Raw genomic sequence first — 14275 nt, 5'->3', positions numbered from 1 at the left:
GCAGTGGTAGGCGTGTAAACACACACACACAGGTGGTGTGCTGCTCCTGCCCGCAGATGTTTTCAGGCTGAACCTCAGAGTGTTTTTTCCTTTAAAAAGCACGTTATTGAAAGAAAACGGACAGTTATTCTTTGAAACTGAAGTGAAGGTTCTTGTGTGCATTGCAAATGGTTTCCAAGATGTGGAAGTATGTAACCGTCATTCACATGTGCCTGTGCTGTTTAACATGAGTATGACATAGCAAGTTAACTTGGAATAGAGATGGTACAGATCTCTCATATTTACTTTTTGCAGGAAAGATTAGTTACATTTCAGTATCGGAACATCTTACTGAGTTTTGCTGACTTTTTGTTTTGTTTTGTTTCCTTTCTTCATTCCCATCAGTTTTGAAGGTTGGAAAATGACAGCTTGTGACAGCAGCTCTGAGCAGTGCTGCCTTCACAGCTGATCTTTCTGATCACCCCACTGTGCTGGCATGGTTGCAGGGAAAGGGAAGATGCTTCTCTGGAGCAGTTAAATATGCCTGAGCTAGTGACCTGATTTCCCCTGTTATTTCCTTCCAACAGTGATCTTCTGGCCAGGTGTTGAGAAAGTACAGTTAGCAGTCAGGTCTGGCTGCAGGTGGAAATGCATCAAAAGATGCATTACCCAGGCAGGGTGGTTCTCTCCCTCTCCCCCCAGCTCCCATCCCTGCTTATTGCTCTGATTTTTTTACACGCTGTCTCCATTTCACTCGGTCACTTTCCAACCTTTCTACCTCACGAGAAAGTCAAAAGCATTGGCTGCTTTTTACTACAGGGTGTACTACCTGGAAAACTTCTTTGGAGTCATTAGTCAGAGAAACCTCATTTCTCAGATAACTGTAGTCTTTTAAAGACTGATCAAACACAGTTCCCAAGTGGCAGCCGCTGGCTTTCTGCTGGCCAAGTCTTGGTTCTTCATATAGGTGTGTGGAATGCCCTTTTTTTTACTTGCATAAACAGTCTAAATGTGAAACTTTCTTTTAACGCTTAAAGTCCTTTAGCTTCATCAGTAACTATTTGTGGGTTCAGCCTTTCGTGTCCTTGTGCCATGTCCGAGACGTGTAATCACTGCTGTAAAGAGAGACCCTAACTGCTTTTGCACACCTTGAATTTTGCTTGCAGAGTAACTCCAGTAAGAGGTTTTTTGTCTGGTTGCTGTAGAAGACTACAGTCTTGGGAAATGCAAGCAAATGGAATAGCAGCTGCCTTAATTATGCGTTTTTAAAGTTACAAAGACATCACAATGCAGTTGTCTTGTGATTTAGCTTTACTTGATGTTTGGATTAGCACTGTAGCTAGAGCAGCACCCTTCACAAAATAGTGTGTCCTTTGAGCGCTTCTTTGCAGTGATGAAATGTACAGGGTGCTGTTTTTCCTTCTTTCTGAGAGTGTATCATTTTGACCTTTATGAATGGTTTCAAGTAATATTTCATGATGTATACACTTATATGTACTTTTATACACTTTATATACTTTTTCTTCTCAAGATACTCTTTGTGTCCTCTAAAGTCCAGCTAATCCTTAGGCTGAGAACTTAGGGTACATGTTTCTCCCTTTATAGATGTTTTTCCTCTTAGCTATCTGTGTTTTTATGAAGCAGACTGGACGTTTTCCAGTGAGACTTTGTATGCACTGTTTGAGCTGAAACAAAGCCTTATATGTGTTTTTCTATGCACTGCTCATCAAGTAACAAAATACATGAAAATTTCTGTTTCCATGCAGTTGTTAGCAAACAGTTTTGTGAATTGTCCCCTAAAACTGAGGAGACTTTGTCTCCAGCATGGTTATAGCTCACCATTCTGGCAGGACATTGCAAATATTACAGCTACTTGTTTTTCTCCCATCTCTATTACAAACGAAAAGAAAGCGAAGTTAAAGGTTAAGCATGTGGTTTAATGACTAAAGTGAATTAATTTTGCAAGGGTGTACTAAGCTTCTATTACAATATTTAGAACAATTAAAAAGGGTGGATTTTATAGTTTGTAATTTAAACTCTGAAATAAATTTTCTTCTTGTTTTTAAGCTGCAGAATCTCAATAAAAATAAAGAAATTGAACTCTAGGTTTTCCATCTACCTGCTATTTTGCTGACATTTACCTATCAATTTATCTACTAGCTTCTCTTTCACACTTGTAGGTAGAAACTCCTTTGTTGCCTTTTTCTTTTTTTTTCCTGGGGAATTGAAAAAGAAACTCTGTGTATAACTTGTGTAGTTTATTCTTCCATAGCCTAACCTGAAGTGGTTTTGATAAAATTGTAAGGTTTAGGCGCTTATGATTTCTTTATAAGATGTGTTTTCAGCATGTGAGCATGTATGCGGGGCATAGGAGAGTACGGTGTGTTTTCCATCCCAAGGAAAGGTAATTAATATGCACTCCCTCTGCTCCTTCTAGAGTTTCCCTTACATATGGCATGGCAGCTTCTGCTTGGCGCTCTATCTCCCTGAAGCAGATGGATCCCCTGGACATTGAGTCTTGATGAACTTGCAATGTACCAAGACAGTTATGAGCTGTGAATTAAATGCATTGCAACTGGTGTATCACTTGTCCATTCACTTAAAACAAAAAGATGCGAGAAGTGCATAGAAGGCTTTTGGTAGAGTCGCTTTGACGGTGTCAAATCAAACACTGAAGTAGAAGGAATGAGAGGGCAGCGTATTGCTTAAGAGTGGTTCATGGAGATGTTAAACAGAAGTTATCCCCACTCATAGTTTCTTCAAGGTAATGCAGCTGCATACTAAAAATGCACATGTATATTGGAAGGGGAGGGAAGGGAGAGGCAGGACCCCTCTTCCCACTTCTTACATGAACTGTAGGCCATGTCCTTTACTCGTGGTACAAGAAGCCATGCTTGCCAGTTGGCAGGTCATGTTTGATAGGGATGGCTGCTGGAGGAAGGCACGGCTTGGCCTCCCCACTGCTATACCTGGGAACAGCACTTGCCCACCGGGCATCGTGTACCTGAGTGCACGCAGCACATGTTTGCTGGTCAGGGCCCATCATACCTGCTCCCATTGCCTGCTGCCTCTCTTTCTTCGTGCTTGCACGTGAATTTTCTTACTTCCCTTTGGATTTGTTTTAATTTTACACATGTAGATTTTGCTCCCTAATGCAGCAGGGATGCTCATGGCTTAATACTCTGAATCACACTCTTGTAGGCAGCTCAATACTGACTATGTTAATTAAAGAGAGACTTATGTTAAAAACAGGCTCTTAATTTCGATTCTGTCGTTCATGCCTCATTTCAATGCCTGAAATAAGTATAGAAACTAATGAATAGGGGAGTCTGTTGCCTTTTAGAAACTGGAATTTGTTTGTACTTGCTTGTAATTTCCATGGAGTCTTTTGTCTGTTTCCCTTGCAGTCAAGACTGCTGAAGAGCTGATGAGTAAGGGTGACTGATTACAGCATGCAGTACACTTACATGGAAACTTTCATCCAGGAGTTATTAACTCTGTTTTATTAGCCTCAAGTAATGCATGCAATGCCATACACAGTAAATATGGCATTTTAATTTCAGAATGAAAATGAGGTCATTGTGATATGCAGTGGCAGAATCAGGTATGAAATTATGCATTTGACTCGTAGCCAACTTGACCTGAGCTAGAGAAGACTCCCTGTGATCAGCAGCACAACTCCTTTCAGTGTTGGCTGGCTAAGATGGTCGAGCTGGACCAACATTGAGGGGACTACAATTCCTTTGCAGTCTCCAGCAGATTGTAATTCAGATAGGACTGTGGGGAAGACAGCAAAATCTATTAAATTAACCAGGTCAAGTGAGAAATAACTGATTTTGTTCTCCCTGCTCTGTGCTTACACTTCACACACGTGCTGGAACCTCAGTGAAGAAGCAGTCGCATTCCTACCCCAAGGATGATGGCAGAAAATGCCTTGGGGCTGTCTCTGGTTTGTAGTGAGGAAAAAGATGAAACAGGTGGGGATTCAGGAATGTTTCCCATTGAAACACAAGGTGAAGCAGTAATAACCTACAAACTGTTCTGCCACCCTGATTTGCGCAGGATTACTGAGGAGAGTGCTGATTCACTTTAGTACCCAAGGACAGCAAATGCCCAAGTGCCAATTCATGGCATTGTTTTCAAGGATTTGGGTGTATTTTGGCCCATAGCTTGAAATCAAAAGAGAACTGCTTAAAGTACTGCTGGTATTAGCACAGTGGTTCAGTGAACTATTTCTAGTCTGCTTGGTAAGCTTTTTGACAATGTCAATGAAGACGGCTCCCCAGTTAGTACTGATGGCATCCCTACACGGTTGGACACCTTAGGTCAGAAGAGAAACTGACTTCTCTGTGTTTGTCTGGTGTGAGTTTCAGCCTTGGGGAGTTTTTTGGTGAAAGTCCATTGCTCTGTATTTGGTGACAGTGTGCCATATCTGCGTGTATTTTGGGAAACAACTTGTTCTTTTCTCCTCCTCCTTACAGGATGATGTGTAACAATGCAGTTGTCTTTGGATGCCGGGATGGTAACGGGATGTAATTCAGGTGTCCTTTCTGCTGCCTGTGATTTTGTGATTTTGATATTCCCAGTTACCCAGAAGCCACCTCGGAGCTTTCCTCAGCAGTTTGTTGTTATCTGGGTTAGTGAAACTGATGTTGACAGTCTGCAGGAGCAAGCCCATATCAACTTATGGTACCCTTGTTGGATTTTCTGGAGCAGTGCACGGGTGACTGGGCAAATGAAAGTGCCCGCAAGGGGCTTTTCGTTTTGTTTTAAAATAAACATTACTGATAAAGCCCTGTTGTATCCATCAATCAAAGATCATTTGACACGCACAACCCTTGCATAATAATGATTTTTTAAATTATTATTATTTTACTACAACTTAAGAAAAGGCATTTTAGTGGCAGGTTGAAACTGTTGGATTGCCTGTTGTTTTTCTTCACAATTTTTACTTAGTCTGCCTTCAGATTTAGGATCATCAGTGACTGTTGTGGTATAATTATTTTTTTTGTCATATAGTAAGCCTCTATACACTTTAGTCCTCCTTGCACAAATAGGAATGCCCTCTTTGTTCGACTTCTGCAGGAAAGAAATTCCTGAATGAATTTGGAGAAGTGGGTTACAGATTTCTTTCTTGACCTACAGCAGCCCTTAAAAAAAGATTTTGCCCTTTCTGTGCCATTTGTCTGAAGAGTAAGGCAAACAAAAGATAAGGCAAAACAATTAATGACTTCATTGCATTTGTTTTCTGTCTCACTTGAGGCAGAAGGCAGCCCATTCTTACACCCATTTATTTTATTATTTTGAATATCAAACATTTTGCACCTGCAGACATTGCTGGGTGTATTGCAGAAAAACTTTTTGTTTGTAATAATCAGAAACTGTAACACAGTTTCACAAATGCTGTGTGTAGTATTTAACTTTAAAGTCTGCCAGTACAGCTTATAGCTAGGGTAGGAATAGAAATCAAGTTGTTTCACCAAAAATCGTCTTTTGAAGAAAGAAAACCAGACACGTAGCTAAAGGATTTTACTTTGACTCCTGAATTGACAGGAGATTGAAGAGGAACTATGTCCCTCCTTCCAGTAAGAGGTCAGTGCTTTAGGTTTAATTTGCTAGGAAAACAATTTCAAATAGTTTCAGAGGTTTTGTTGAAGAAGGTTGTTTTAGAAATCAGTTTTTATTATGGGAAACATTTTCAAATATTTATGTTGGTTCTATTCATCCCTGTTGCTTAAAAGTGCTTAAAGTTCAGTTTTCTCCTACCTTTGAATAGTTAGAAAATTCTGTTTCTCATGGTGGTCTTGAAAGGTGAGACAAGCCCCTGTAGCTGCATATGTGGGAGTGTACGAGTAGCTCAGTACTCATTGTTTTACTGATAATTTGAGAAGGTCCACTCAGCACAAGTCACCTGCCTGCATTACTTTTTGCAGGACAAGACACATCATTTTACATCCTGCTATGGTGAATATTTATTAGCTTGAGGTATTTGAATTAATCATGGAGTTATTCTAATTATTCACAGTGGATTCTGCTTTAAAGGACATAATTTCCAGCCTGATCATTTGAGTAAGTTGCTTGTTATGTTTGCTATGACTTTCCCCAAACTACTTTAATCTTTCATAATAATTTTTAAAATATTTCTTTCCTTCCTCACTGTATGAGGAAACTCCACCCTAATCAGTGAAGAATTCCTTGAGTGGAACAGGTGGAACATAATACGTGCTATCAACCACAAGAGATAATAGCAAAATATTTTCTTTCACTTTGGAGTTACAAGGATATTTGGTTTTACTTATCAAAATAATGGTTAATATCTTTTCAGCCAGCGCTCAGTTTCTGACTCAATGCTGCCTCTTTAAAGATACACTGGGACTGACCTGACCTCTCTTTATCTCCCCCCTCTTATCATCAGTGGGACCACAGCCCCTGGTAGGCTCTGGGTCTGGCTTTCCTTAGCGCCTGAGCTGACTGTAGATTAACTGGTGTTGGGCTGTGACAACCTTCAAGTTAAAAATTTTATTTTTACTCCTGCTGTTTTCTTTGGGTTGTTTTTCAGGACTGGGGGTTTTGTTGCTGTTTGTTTTATGCACAGTTTGAAAGGGAAATGTGTCAGATTGATTCAGGCTTTAGAAAAAAATCTCTTTTGATATAGTTGGCACCCATTCAGGGGATCAGAAACGTATGTGTCTGCAGATCACTTTGGTTCTAAAAGGAAAAAGGATTTGATTAGACATCCCAACAGCCTTGCTAGCTGGCAGTCAAACTGGGATGCGCTTTGCTGGGCAGCGACGTGTGAAGCAAGAAAGATATAGCCTAAACGCTCATCCTTTTTTCCATGAGTTCAGCAGGTCTGAGATGCATTTACTTCCATGTTCTTTTCAATAGTGCAACCTTTAGTATCAAAAAATTGTGCAAGTACATACATATTTTTCCTATATTTATTTCCCTCCATCCTGTTGTGTTTTCAGGTTAGAACAGCTAAGAGAAATGGCACTAGCGATGTTATGCTTTCAACAAGGGAAAAATGGCACTGACCTATTTCTTCTAGTTGTTCTTAGAGAGCTGATAGAAACTTCAGTGACTTGAAAGTTTATGGAAAGGATGAAAAACATGACTCGGTGCATCAAAATTCCTAACTTCATGTGGTTAAAACATTTCTATTTAAAATACCATGACTAGTCCTTATTAACCGTGGACATACATGCACAATTCTCCATGTCCATCGTGGTCTCCTCTGTGGAGCCTAGTCTATTAGCACCTAGTTAGTAGGAGCAGTGCCTCTGTGAGAGGTGGTCCTGGCAGCTGGTGTTGTCACCTCCGCTTCTCCCTTGATGGGGTAGATGCGTTGTGATACATACATTCACACTTGCTGTTGTCTGTTTGTATGCAACGTGACATACTTTACACAGTCAGTATACTTTGTAATTTGACTGTTGCAAGATATTTCCATGTTGTTTCCATAGGGTTCACCCTACAGTACAATGGGGCAGCCTTGTTCCTTGCTGTCACGGGCAGCAAACTGAGATTCTCTGGCTCCCTCATGGGGCTTGGAGTTCAGATCAGGTGTGATGTCTTGCAAGTGTCACAGATGCCAGAGAGGTTCCACACACCTGTCTGGTTGCTGCAAGTGCCCAGGCAATAGTAGAGCATCACCTGGACCTTTTGCCTTCCTAGACAACGAGTTCCACCCACTATGAGGTACTTGGTGGGATATCTTTAGTTTTGCTCCTGGTAAAGCTGTGCACATGTCTTTGGGCTCAGAGAGTCCTAACACACTAAAAAAGTGGTGGAAATAGGTGCTGGGGTTTGATAATTCCACTCCACTTTGTGAATTTTTATTTAATTTATTATTATATATATATAATACATATATTTAGCATTCCCTTTCTTCAGGTGAGCATCAGGAAGGTGGGGATCCCATTCAGGGTCCTCTGCTCTCCTCCTGGTGAGAGTGTGAGAGGGAGCCAGTGAACAGAACAGAGAATATTCCCCACCAAAGAGGTGCTGGCCCAAACCCTCATAGAGGGGTGCGTGTTGCTGGTCTTAAGGCCCAGAACAATTTATGACTTTTCAGTACTTTAATATCATCTTGTCTCTAATCCATGTCTAATTTCTCAGGCAATGTTATTGTCCTGTAGTTGGCTTCCTCTTCCTTGTTTTATTGATGTTTTTTCCCACTGTCTATGTGCAGATTCAACTGCTTGTTTTGCCCTTTTTTGTTATTATTATTTTCTACTTGTGTTTGTGGTACCCCTAGAATCTGTTGTGCTGTTTCTCAGTTCCCAGCGGTGTGTTTGCAGCTGCTCTCAGTCCCCAGGGACTATTACTGATGTGCTGCTTACTTCCTCTTCCAGGTAATTAATGAGTATACTTAACAAGATTGTACCTTACAGTCCCTCTGATATCTGGACATTAGGAAAAAATTCTTCACAGAAAGGGTCATTGGGCACTGGAACAGGCTGCCCAGGGAGGTGGTTGATTCACCTTCCCTGGAGGTGTTTAAGGCACGGGTGGACTGGACGAGGTGCTAAGGGGCATGGGTTAGTGTTTCATAGGAATGGTTGGACTCGATGATCCGGTGGGTCTCTTCCAACCTGGTTATTCTATGATTCAGGTAATGTTCCTCCAGCTACAATAAGTTTTTGTTTATTTTGCCTCCGCAAAATGTTTATTCCTTGTTCCCTCTGAAGAGTTATGGTAGGAAATAGAGTGTGCATGCCTGTAGCAGCAGAAAATGGAACTAAGGGGAAAGGGCCCATTGCTTCCCAGAGCATAAGGAAATCTTGATGTTAGCCTGTACCCTTTTTAGCAGGATTTGAAAGAGAAAAGGCAGACTAAGCTATATAAACCCTGTTTCTGGAATTTGAGCTACTCCATTGTAATGTCTCCACTTTTCTGCCACAGCAGCCTGCTCTTATCCCACTCTAAAATGACTTTTCTTAGATGATGACATACTTGAAATGTGATGCATTAGGACCTAGGCATGGCTTAATGGTACTCAAGGTCCCATTATTGCTGCTTCATCTGGTGTTTAAACTGCTGTTTGCAAAGTGCCTTGACCAGGGTTTTTTCTGGAGCTCCACCCAAAGATAACATCTGTTTGCATGTTTTCTTTATTTTCATTTGGCTTTGCATAGGGGATTTGGGACTCCTGCATTTGGAGACAATTGTAATTCTTGGTTGTTCAGCAAGGTAGGTTACCCTGACCCTTGCCTTGCTCCTTGCTTCTTCTATTTCTTTGGTGTACAGGGCCAGACGCTGTAAAAGTTAGTCAACACAACTACATTTAGACCCAAATATCACCACTAAGTCCAGTGCTGGTGGCAGCTCTTTGTGACCCTTATAAAAATAAAATGCTCACAAGTTTGTGTGCTTCTGTTCCTGAAGGTCATCTCTTTAGAAATACGGTGTGTGCAGGAAATCATTTTAGACACATCTCTGGTGCTGAGCTGGGTAAGCAGAATATAAAGTATTCAAAAAATAAGCATTTCCCCCTTGGACTGTGGAGAGCAAGTGGTGTGCTGTGAAAATTTGGTACCTGCACATGTTAGTGAGAGGGAATATACCTTCATGAAGTGCAGGCAAGCCCCGATTCTAGAAACGGTAGTATTCATCATCATATTAAGAAGTCAATTAAGGTGCAGGGTGGTTTGACATCTTGTTGAGATATTCTCAGCTATTAACTTGTACAGGAGATTGGGTGGAGGGGTCCTCTGTCTCTTGCTAGTAGTCAGGGCAAGATGAGCTGCCTCTAGCTCGACCGTTCAGGTGCCCTTGTGTGATACTGGCAGACACTGCCCAGAGAGGTGGTTGATTCACCCTCCCTGGAGGTATTTAAAAGATGGGTAGGCGAGGTGCTTAGGGACATGGTTTAGGTGCTCAGGGACACGGTTTAGTGGCAGATAGGAATGGTTGGGCTCGATGATCCAAGAGGTCTTTTCCAAGGTAGTGATTGTATGATTCTATGATTTTTTTTCTTAATTAAGCCTGTATGTGTAGATGAAATAGAAAACTGCACAAACAAAGCACTCTCTGGAGAGAAACCAGACATACCTTGCAGAACAAGAAAATCGAAATCATTAAGAGCGGAGCTATTAATTCATAACGAACTGTCGAGTGGGATTGAAGCCATATATTATTCCAACGCTGTAAGATTAAATCCCCAGCGGTGAAAACGCTTCGGGCTGAGCTCTGAGAGTCGCCTTGAGGCGGGGGGGGGGGGGGCTCCGGGGCCAGCCCGGAGATGCGGGGCGGTGTCAGCCCCCGGCGGGGACCGAGGGAAGGGCCGGCCGGGGGGGAAACCGCTGCTGCGGCGGCGCACGGGGCGGCTGCGGGATGTTCTGCCTGAAAGGTGAGATTAAAAGGTACCTGAAAGGTACGGATTCCTTCCTTTTGTTCCAGCGGGGCTTCCTTTTGTTCCAGCGGCCGGAGTGTGTGCGGGGCTGCCCGCACGGCGGATGCAGAGCAGGAATTTCTCATGGCGTGGAGCATCTTTCCTGGTGATACTGCACCAGGCGCTTTTTTGCTTTATTGGGGTTTACCCTCAGATGGATTGTATGTCACGGGGCACCCAGAGAATTGATCACACTGCGGTATTGCAGAGGCTTGGTAGAAACTCTGGCTGTTCTGCTGGGTGGTGCTTGCTCTCATTTAGAGCTGTCGGGGCTTATTAAGAGTTTGTATGTCCAAAGAAATACTTAAAAAAAATATTTTAACTGTGCTTCCTAAGAACCTGGTTCTTAAACTAAAGGACTAGGAAAAGCTTACTCTTTTTGTTTAACCCCTGTATATCTGTTTTTATTCAAAATTGATATTATACACTTATTAACGAAATATAGTTGTTGAAAGCTAACAGCAAAGAGCTGTTGTAAGGAAGGGTTTAGGTGTTATAAAAGACATAGTTTCCCTGGGAAAGAATAGCAATTAGATTAAATACTTGAGTGCTTATCAATGCTTGCTTAGAATATTTTGCTCTTCTCTCTAAGCTGATTCAAAACTTTTACTACTTTTATGACTCGTGGTTGCGCTAAGTCCACAATAAGGGTCTTGGTACAGTTGCCAACCATAAACTGAAAAAGGCAGAAAAGAAATTCCTTTCCTGCAAATTTCAGACTAGTGAGTCAATGTTCGTAGAGAAAACCTATAAGAATTGCACAACACATTTTGCTGTGTAGTGGCTTATCTTAAATGAAATTGTTGCAGCATACAAAGTAAAAAAACCCACGCTTAAAATTTTTCAGCTGTGTGACAAGAGGTTTTCAATTCATGACAGTTCAATAGATCACTGGAACTGAGAAACAATGGAAGGTGAAACTTTTTTTAAAGCATTGACTTAGAGATAGAAGTTATTACTTAAATAAATAGTATAACAGGTAAAACATTTACAAGCAAGTTGGGTAACCAGGCAGCTAAGAAGACTTGAGAGTTCTGTTAGACTAGAGCACCTGACTGAAAATGAAGCAAGGAATAAAGGTTTCAGAGATGTCATATGTGCAACAAAAGACTTTTATATAAAAGTAAAATATTTGTCTTGCATAGTAAAATCAAATTACACTCACTTTTTATGACTTTTAATTTGAATGTATGGAAAAAGGGGGTTTTTTAAATTTTAGGGTTTTATTTCTGAATAAGAAAAGTTGCTTTTCTGAAAAGAAAAGAAAAATAAGAAAAATGGGATAAAAACCCATCTTAGGGCTATGCTTCAAAACAGTGGATACATTTGTTGTGTAGCAATATATCTTGATTGTCATATTCTAACTTTTTTCCGGTTTGCATGCACTTACATTCTGTTTTCTCCAAGTTTGCAATATTTTATTAGTTTGTAGTAGACTTCTCCCTACCTTGAGGAACAACAGTTGTTATTATGCATTGAAAATCATGATCCTGAAACAATCAGCTGGGGTGTTATCATTGATTTATTATGTTTTCTTTAACCTTAACATGTGTAGGAGAGAAGTTGTTACATACCAGTCCTTTTACTGCCTTGATGGTAGCCTGTGTAGGGAGGAGGATTTGTTTGTCTTTGAAAGAGCAAAACAGATTTGCTTTTCAGATGCTGGTTTGTTTGGGCTCTGAGGGCTCAGGAAGAAGCAGTGTAGTGTAGTTGTTTAGGTGCTGCCCTGGCCACCAGCTCCTACTGTGTTTTCTCAGTCTGATCCAGCAAAGTCTCAGTGAGAGGAATTAGTCCCAGGTCTGCTTAGGGACTCAGTTGGTGTGTTTGGTGGGCAGGGATGTGCTGGGTGTGCATTGCATCAGTGATGAAATCCCTGCTCTAAAAGTTGGTCTCCATGAGTTTAAGGGCCTGCTGCCTCTGATTTTTTTTTTTTATTTCTCTGTTTCTGTTTGCTGTATAATAGCCTGTACCTTCAGCAGGGAGCCCCTTGTCACTCTGCCCTTCCCAGCTGCCCCTTAAGATGCCTGGGGAGAAAGAGGCAGTGGGTGCTGGGAGCCTCTGCCCATGCATGGTAGATGATCCACCATCTTCTCACAGACTACCCCAACTCTCCAGCACCAGGGTGCTGGGTGACCCTTGCACCACACTGGCCCACAAGCTGTGCTAAGTTCTTTGGTGTGACCCTTGACGGGAGCCCCATCGCATGAAGCATGAGTTGTATTGGCGTTAGATCAAAACTGGGCATCTGCAGCAGAGGCAATGCTGAATGTTTGTTATTGATTTTTGGGCCGAAGAGGTACAAACAGAAGATTTAAATAAATTTTCTTTTAAAAGGATTCCTGGAAGGGTCATGAGCCAGTTCACTGGCATGTGCTGAAAAATGAGCTCATGTTTCTGTAATATTTGCCTAGAGTTTCTATTTCCTTCATAGTTTTTGTAGAAGGAGAGTAGTGCCAAAGAACGCTGTAAAGCAAGCATACGAGCTCACTTACTGCTTGCCTCCACTTGGGAAGTATTTTCCATCCTTGCTTGTCTTACAGCTGAGGATTTGAGAGGGAAGTCCTTTACACTAATAATAGCAAGAAGTTATGATAGAAGATATCCATGAAAAATCCCAGGCATGTGCTGCTTGCTCCCTGGAGAAGGGTTCCATGCTAGAAATGCAGATTTTTTTAATTTGTTTTTTTGTAAGAGATCACAGGGTTGCTCACCAGTTGTCTTGTGTGTTTTGTGCGCGTAAGGGCATTCCTTGGATTCCTTTCTTGGCAATGTTCTCATAAAATATCCAGTGTTTGAAATCAGAAACAGATTTTCTCTGATATCTTTGAACAAATGCATTTTCCAAGTCAACTAGGCAAGCAAAAATTTGTAGAAGTTGCTTTCTTCTTTTTTTTTTCTTTCTGTTTTATTTTTTTTTTTGTGTGTGTTTAACAGCAGGCCAAAATGAGGGAGGGGATGCACAATGACCTAAATGAAGGAATCTGTCGAAGTGAAGATGCCTTGCCGAATGTAATGAGTTTAGTTTAAGCCTAAGATTAATCGTGTGGCATTTGTTCTTTTGACTTCTTTTTTTTTTTTTCCTGTCTGGGTTGTGTGTAATCACAATGGGACGTGTGAGTCAGACCCATTCTTTTTGTAATTGTTTTTATGTCATGTACATTATTTTAATAGGGTGAGTAACTCTGAGGACATTTCTTATTGGCAGTTCTTCAAGATAGATAAACAGTTTGAACAAATTCAGAATTAGTAAAAATGGATGAGAATCAAATATCACGCGTATAATTTTGAGTTTAAAAAAAAAAAATCTGCTTCCGAAAGAAGAGCTTTACTGTTTGTCTTCCTTTTACCTGTATCTTATGGAGTTACTCTTCCCGCTGTGCTTTTTCCAGTCTCTTTTCTTTGCCACTGATTTTCCTGTCCCGTTCAAATGAATGGCTGCTTGGTGCATCTCGGATGCAACTATCGCTCCCTCACTCTGTCTACTGCATGGAAGTGTTCATGCTTACACCTGTGTGAGTCCCTGATGTGCCCCAGAGAGCTCTGTCAAACATGCTATGAAAAAAATTAAGTTTTTATTTAATTACTAAAGAGATATCAGCGTTTAAGACTACTTGAAGCTTGAAGGTTTTATGGGTAAAATGACAACTTTATTACCTCACGCTGAAGGAAGGAGAGGTACAGAGGTGAGGAAAGATATGTCTGTGGTGGAGCATGTTTGACAGCGTCTGGGGTAGGAGTGGCCCCTCTCTGTCAGGTGCAGTGAAGAGGAATCGCTTCTAGCCATGCCTGGCAGTATGAAATGAGATTGAACAGAACAAAAGAAAGAGTATAGGTTTGGATAATAACATTCTTGCTGAAGCTGGCTGGGTGCTTGGAAATGTTGAGGGATCCCCGTGTACT

General features: G+C 41.2%; 1 protein-coding gene across 12 annotated transcripts in view; it reads left to right on the top strand.

Moving 5' to 3' along the window:
- NHSL1 (NHS like 1) overlaps positions 1–14275 on the top strand; it is a 179715-nt gene that overhangs the window by 83150 nt on the left and 82290 nt on the right. Inside the window, exon 1 of one of the 12 annotated variants that reach the window (XM_069851995.1) lies at positions 10314–10333. The exons of the other annotated variants lie outside the window; for them this stretch is intronic. Coding sequence (XP_069708096.1) covers positions 10318–10333 — 16 coding nt within the window. The 5' untranslated portion in view covers positions 10314–10317. Of the gene's footprint in view, positions 1–10313; positions 10334–14275 lie in introns of those variants that run through there. 12 annotated transcript variants of the gene reach the window in all.

Source organism: Phaenicophaeus curvirostris, chromosome 2 (genome assembly GCF_032191515.1).
Source record: "Phaenicophaeus curvirostris isolate KB17595 chromosome 2, BPBGC_Pcur_1.0, whole genome shotgun sequence".
In the NCBI taxonomy this organism is placed as follows: domain Eukaryota; kingdom Metazoa; phylum Chordata; class Aves; order Cuculiformes; family Cuculidae; genus Phaenicophaeus; species Phaenicophaeus curvirostris.
The sequence above is the reverse complement of the archived record's forward strand: the minus strand, read 5'-3'. Positions and strand labels throughout refer to the sequence as shown.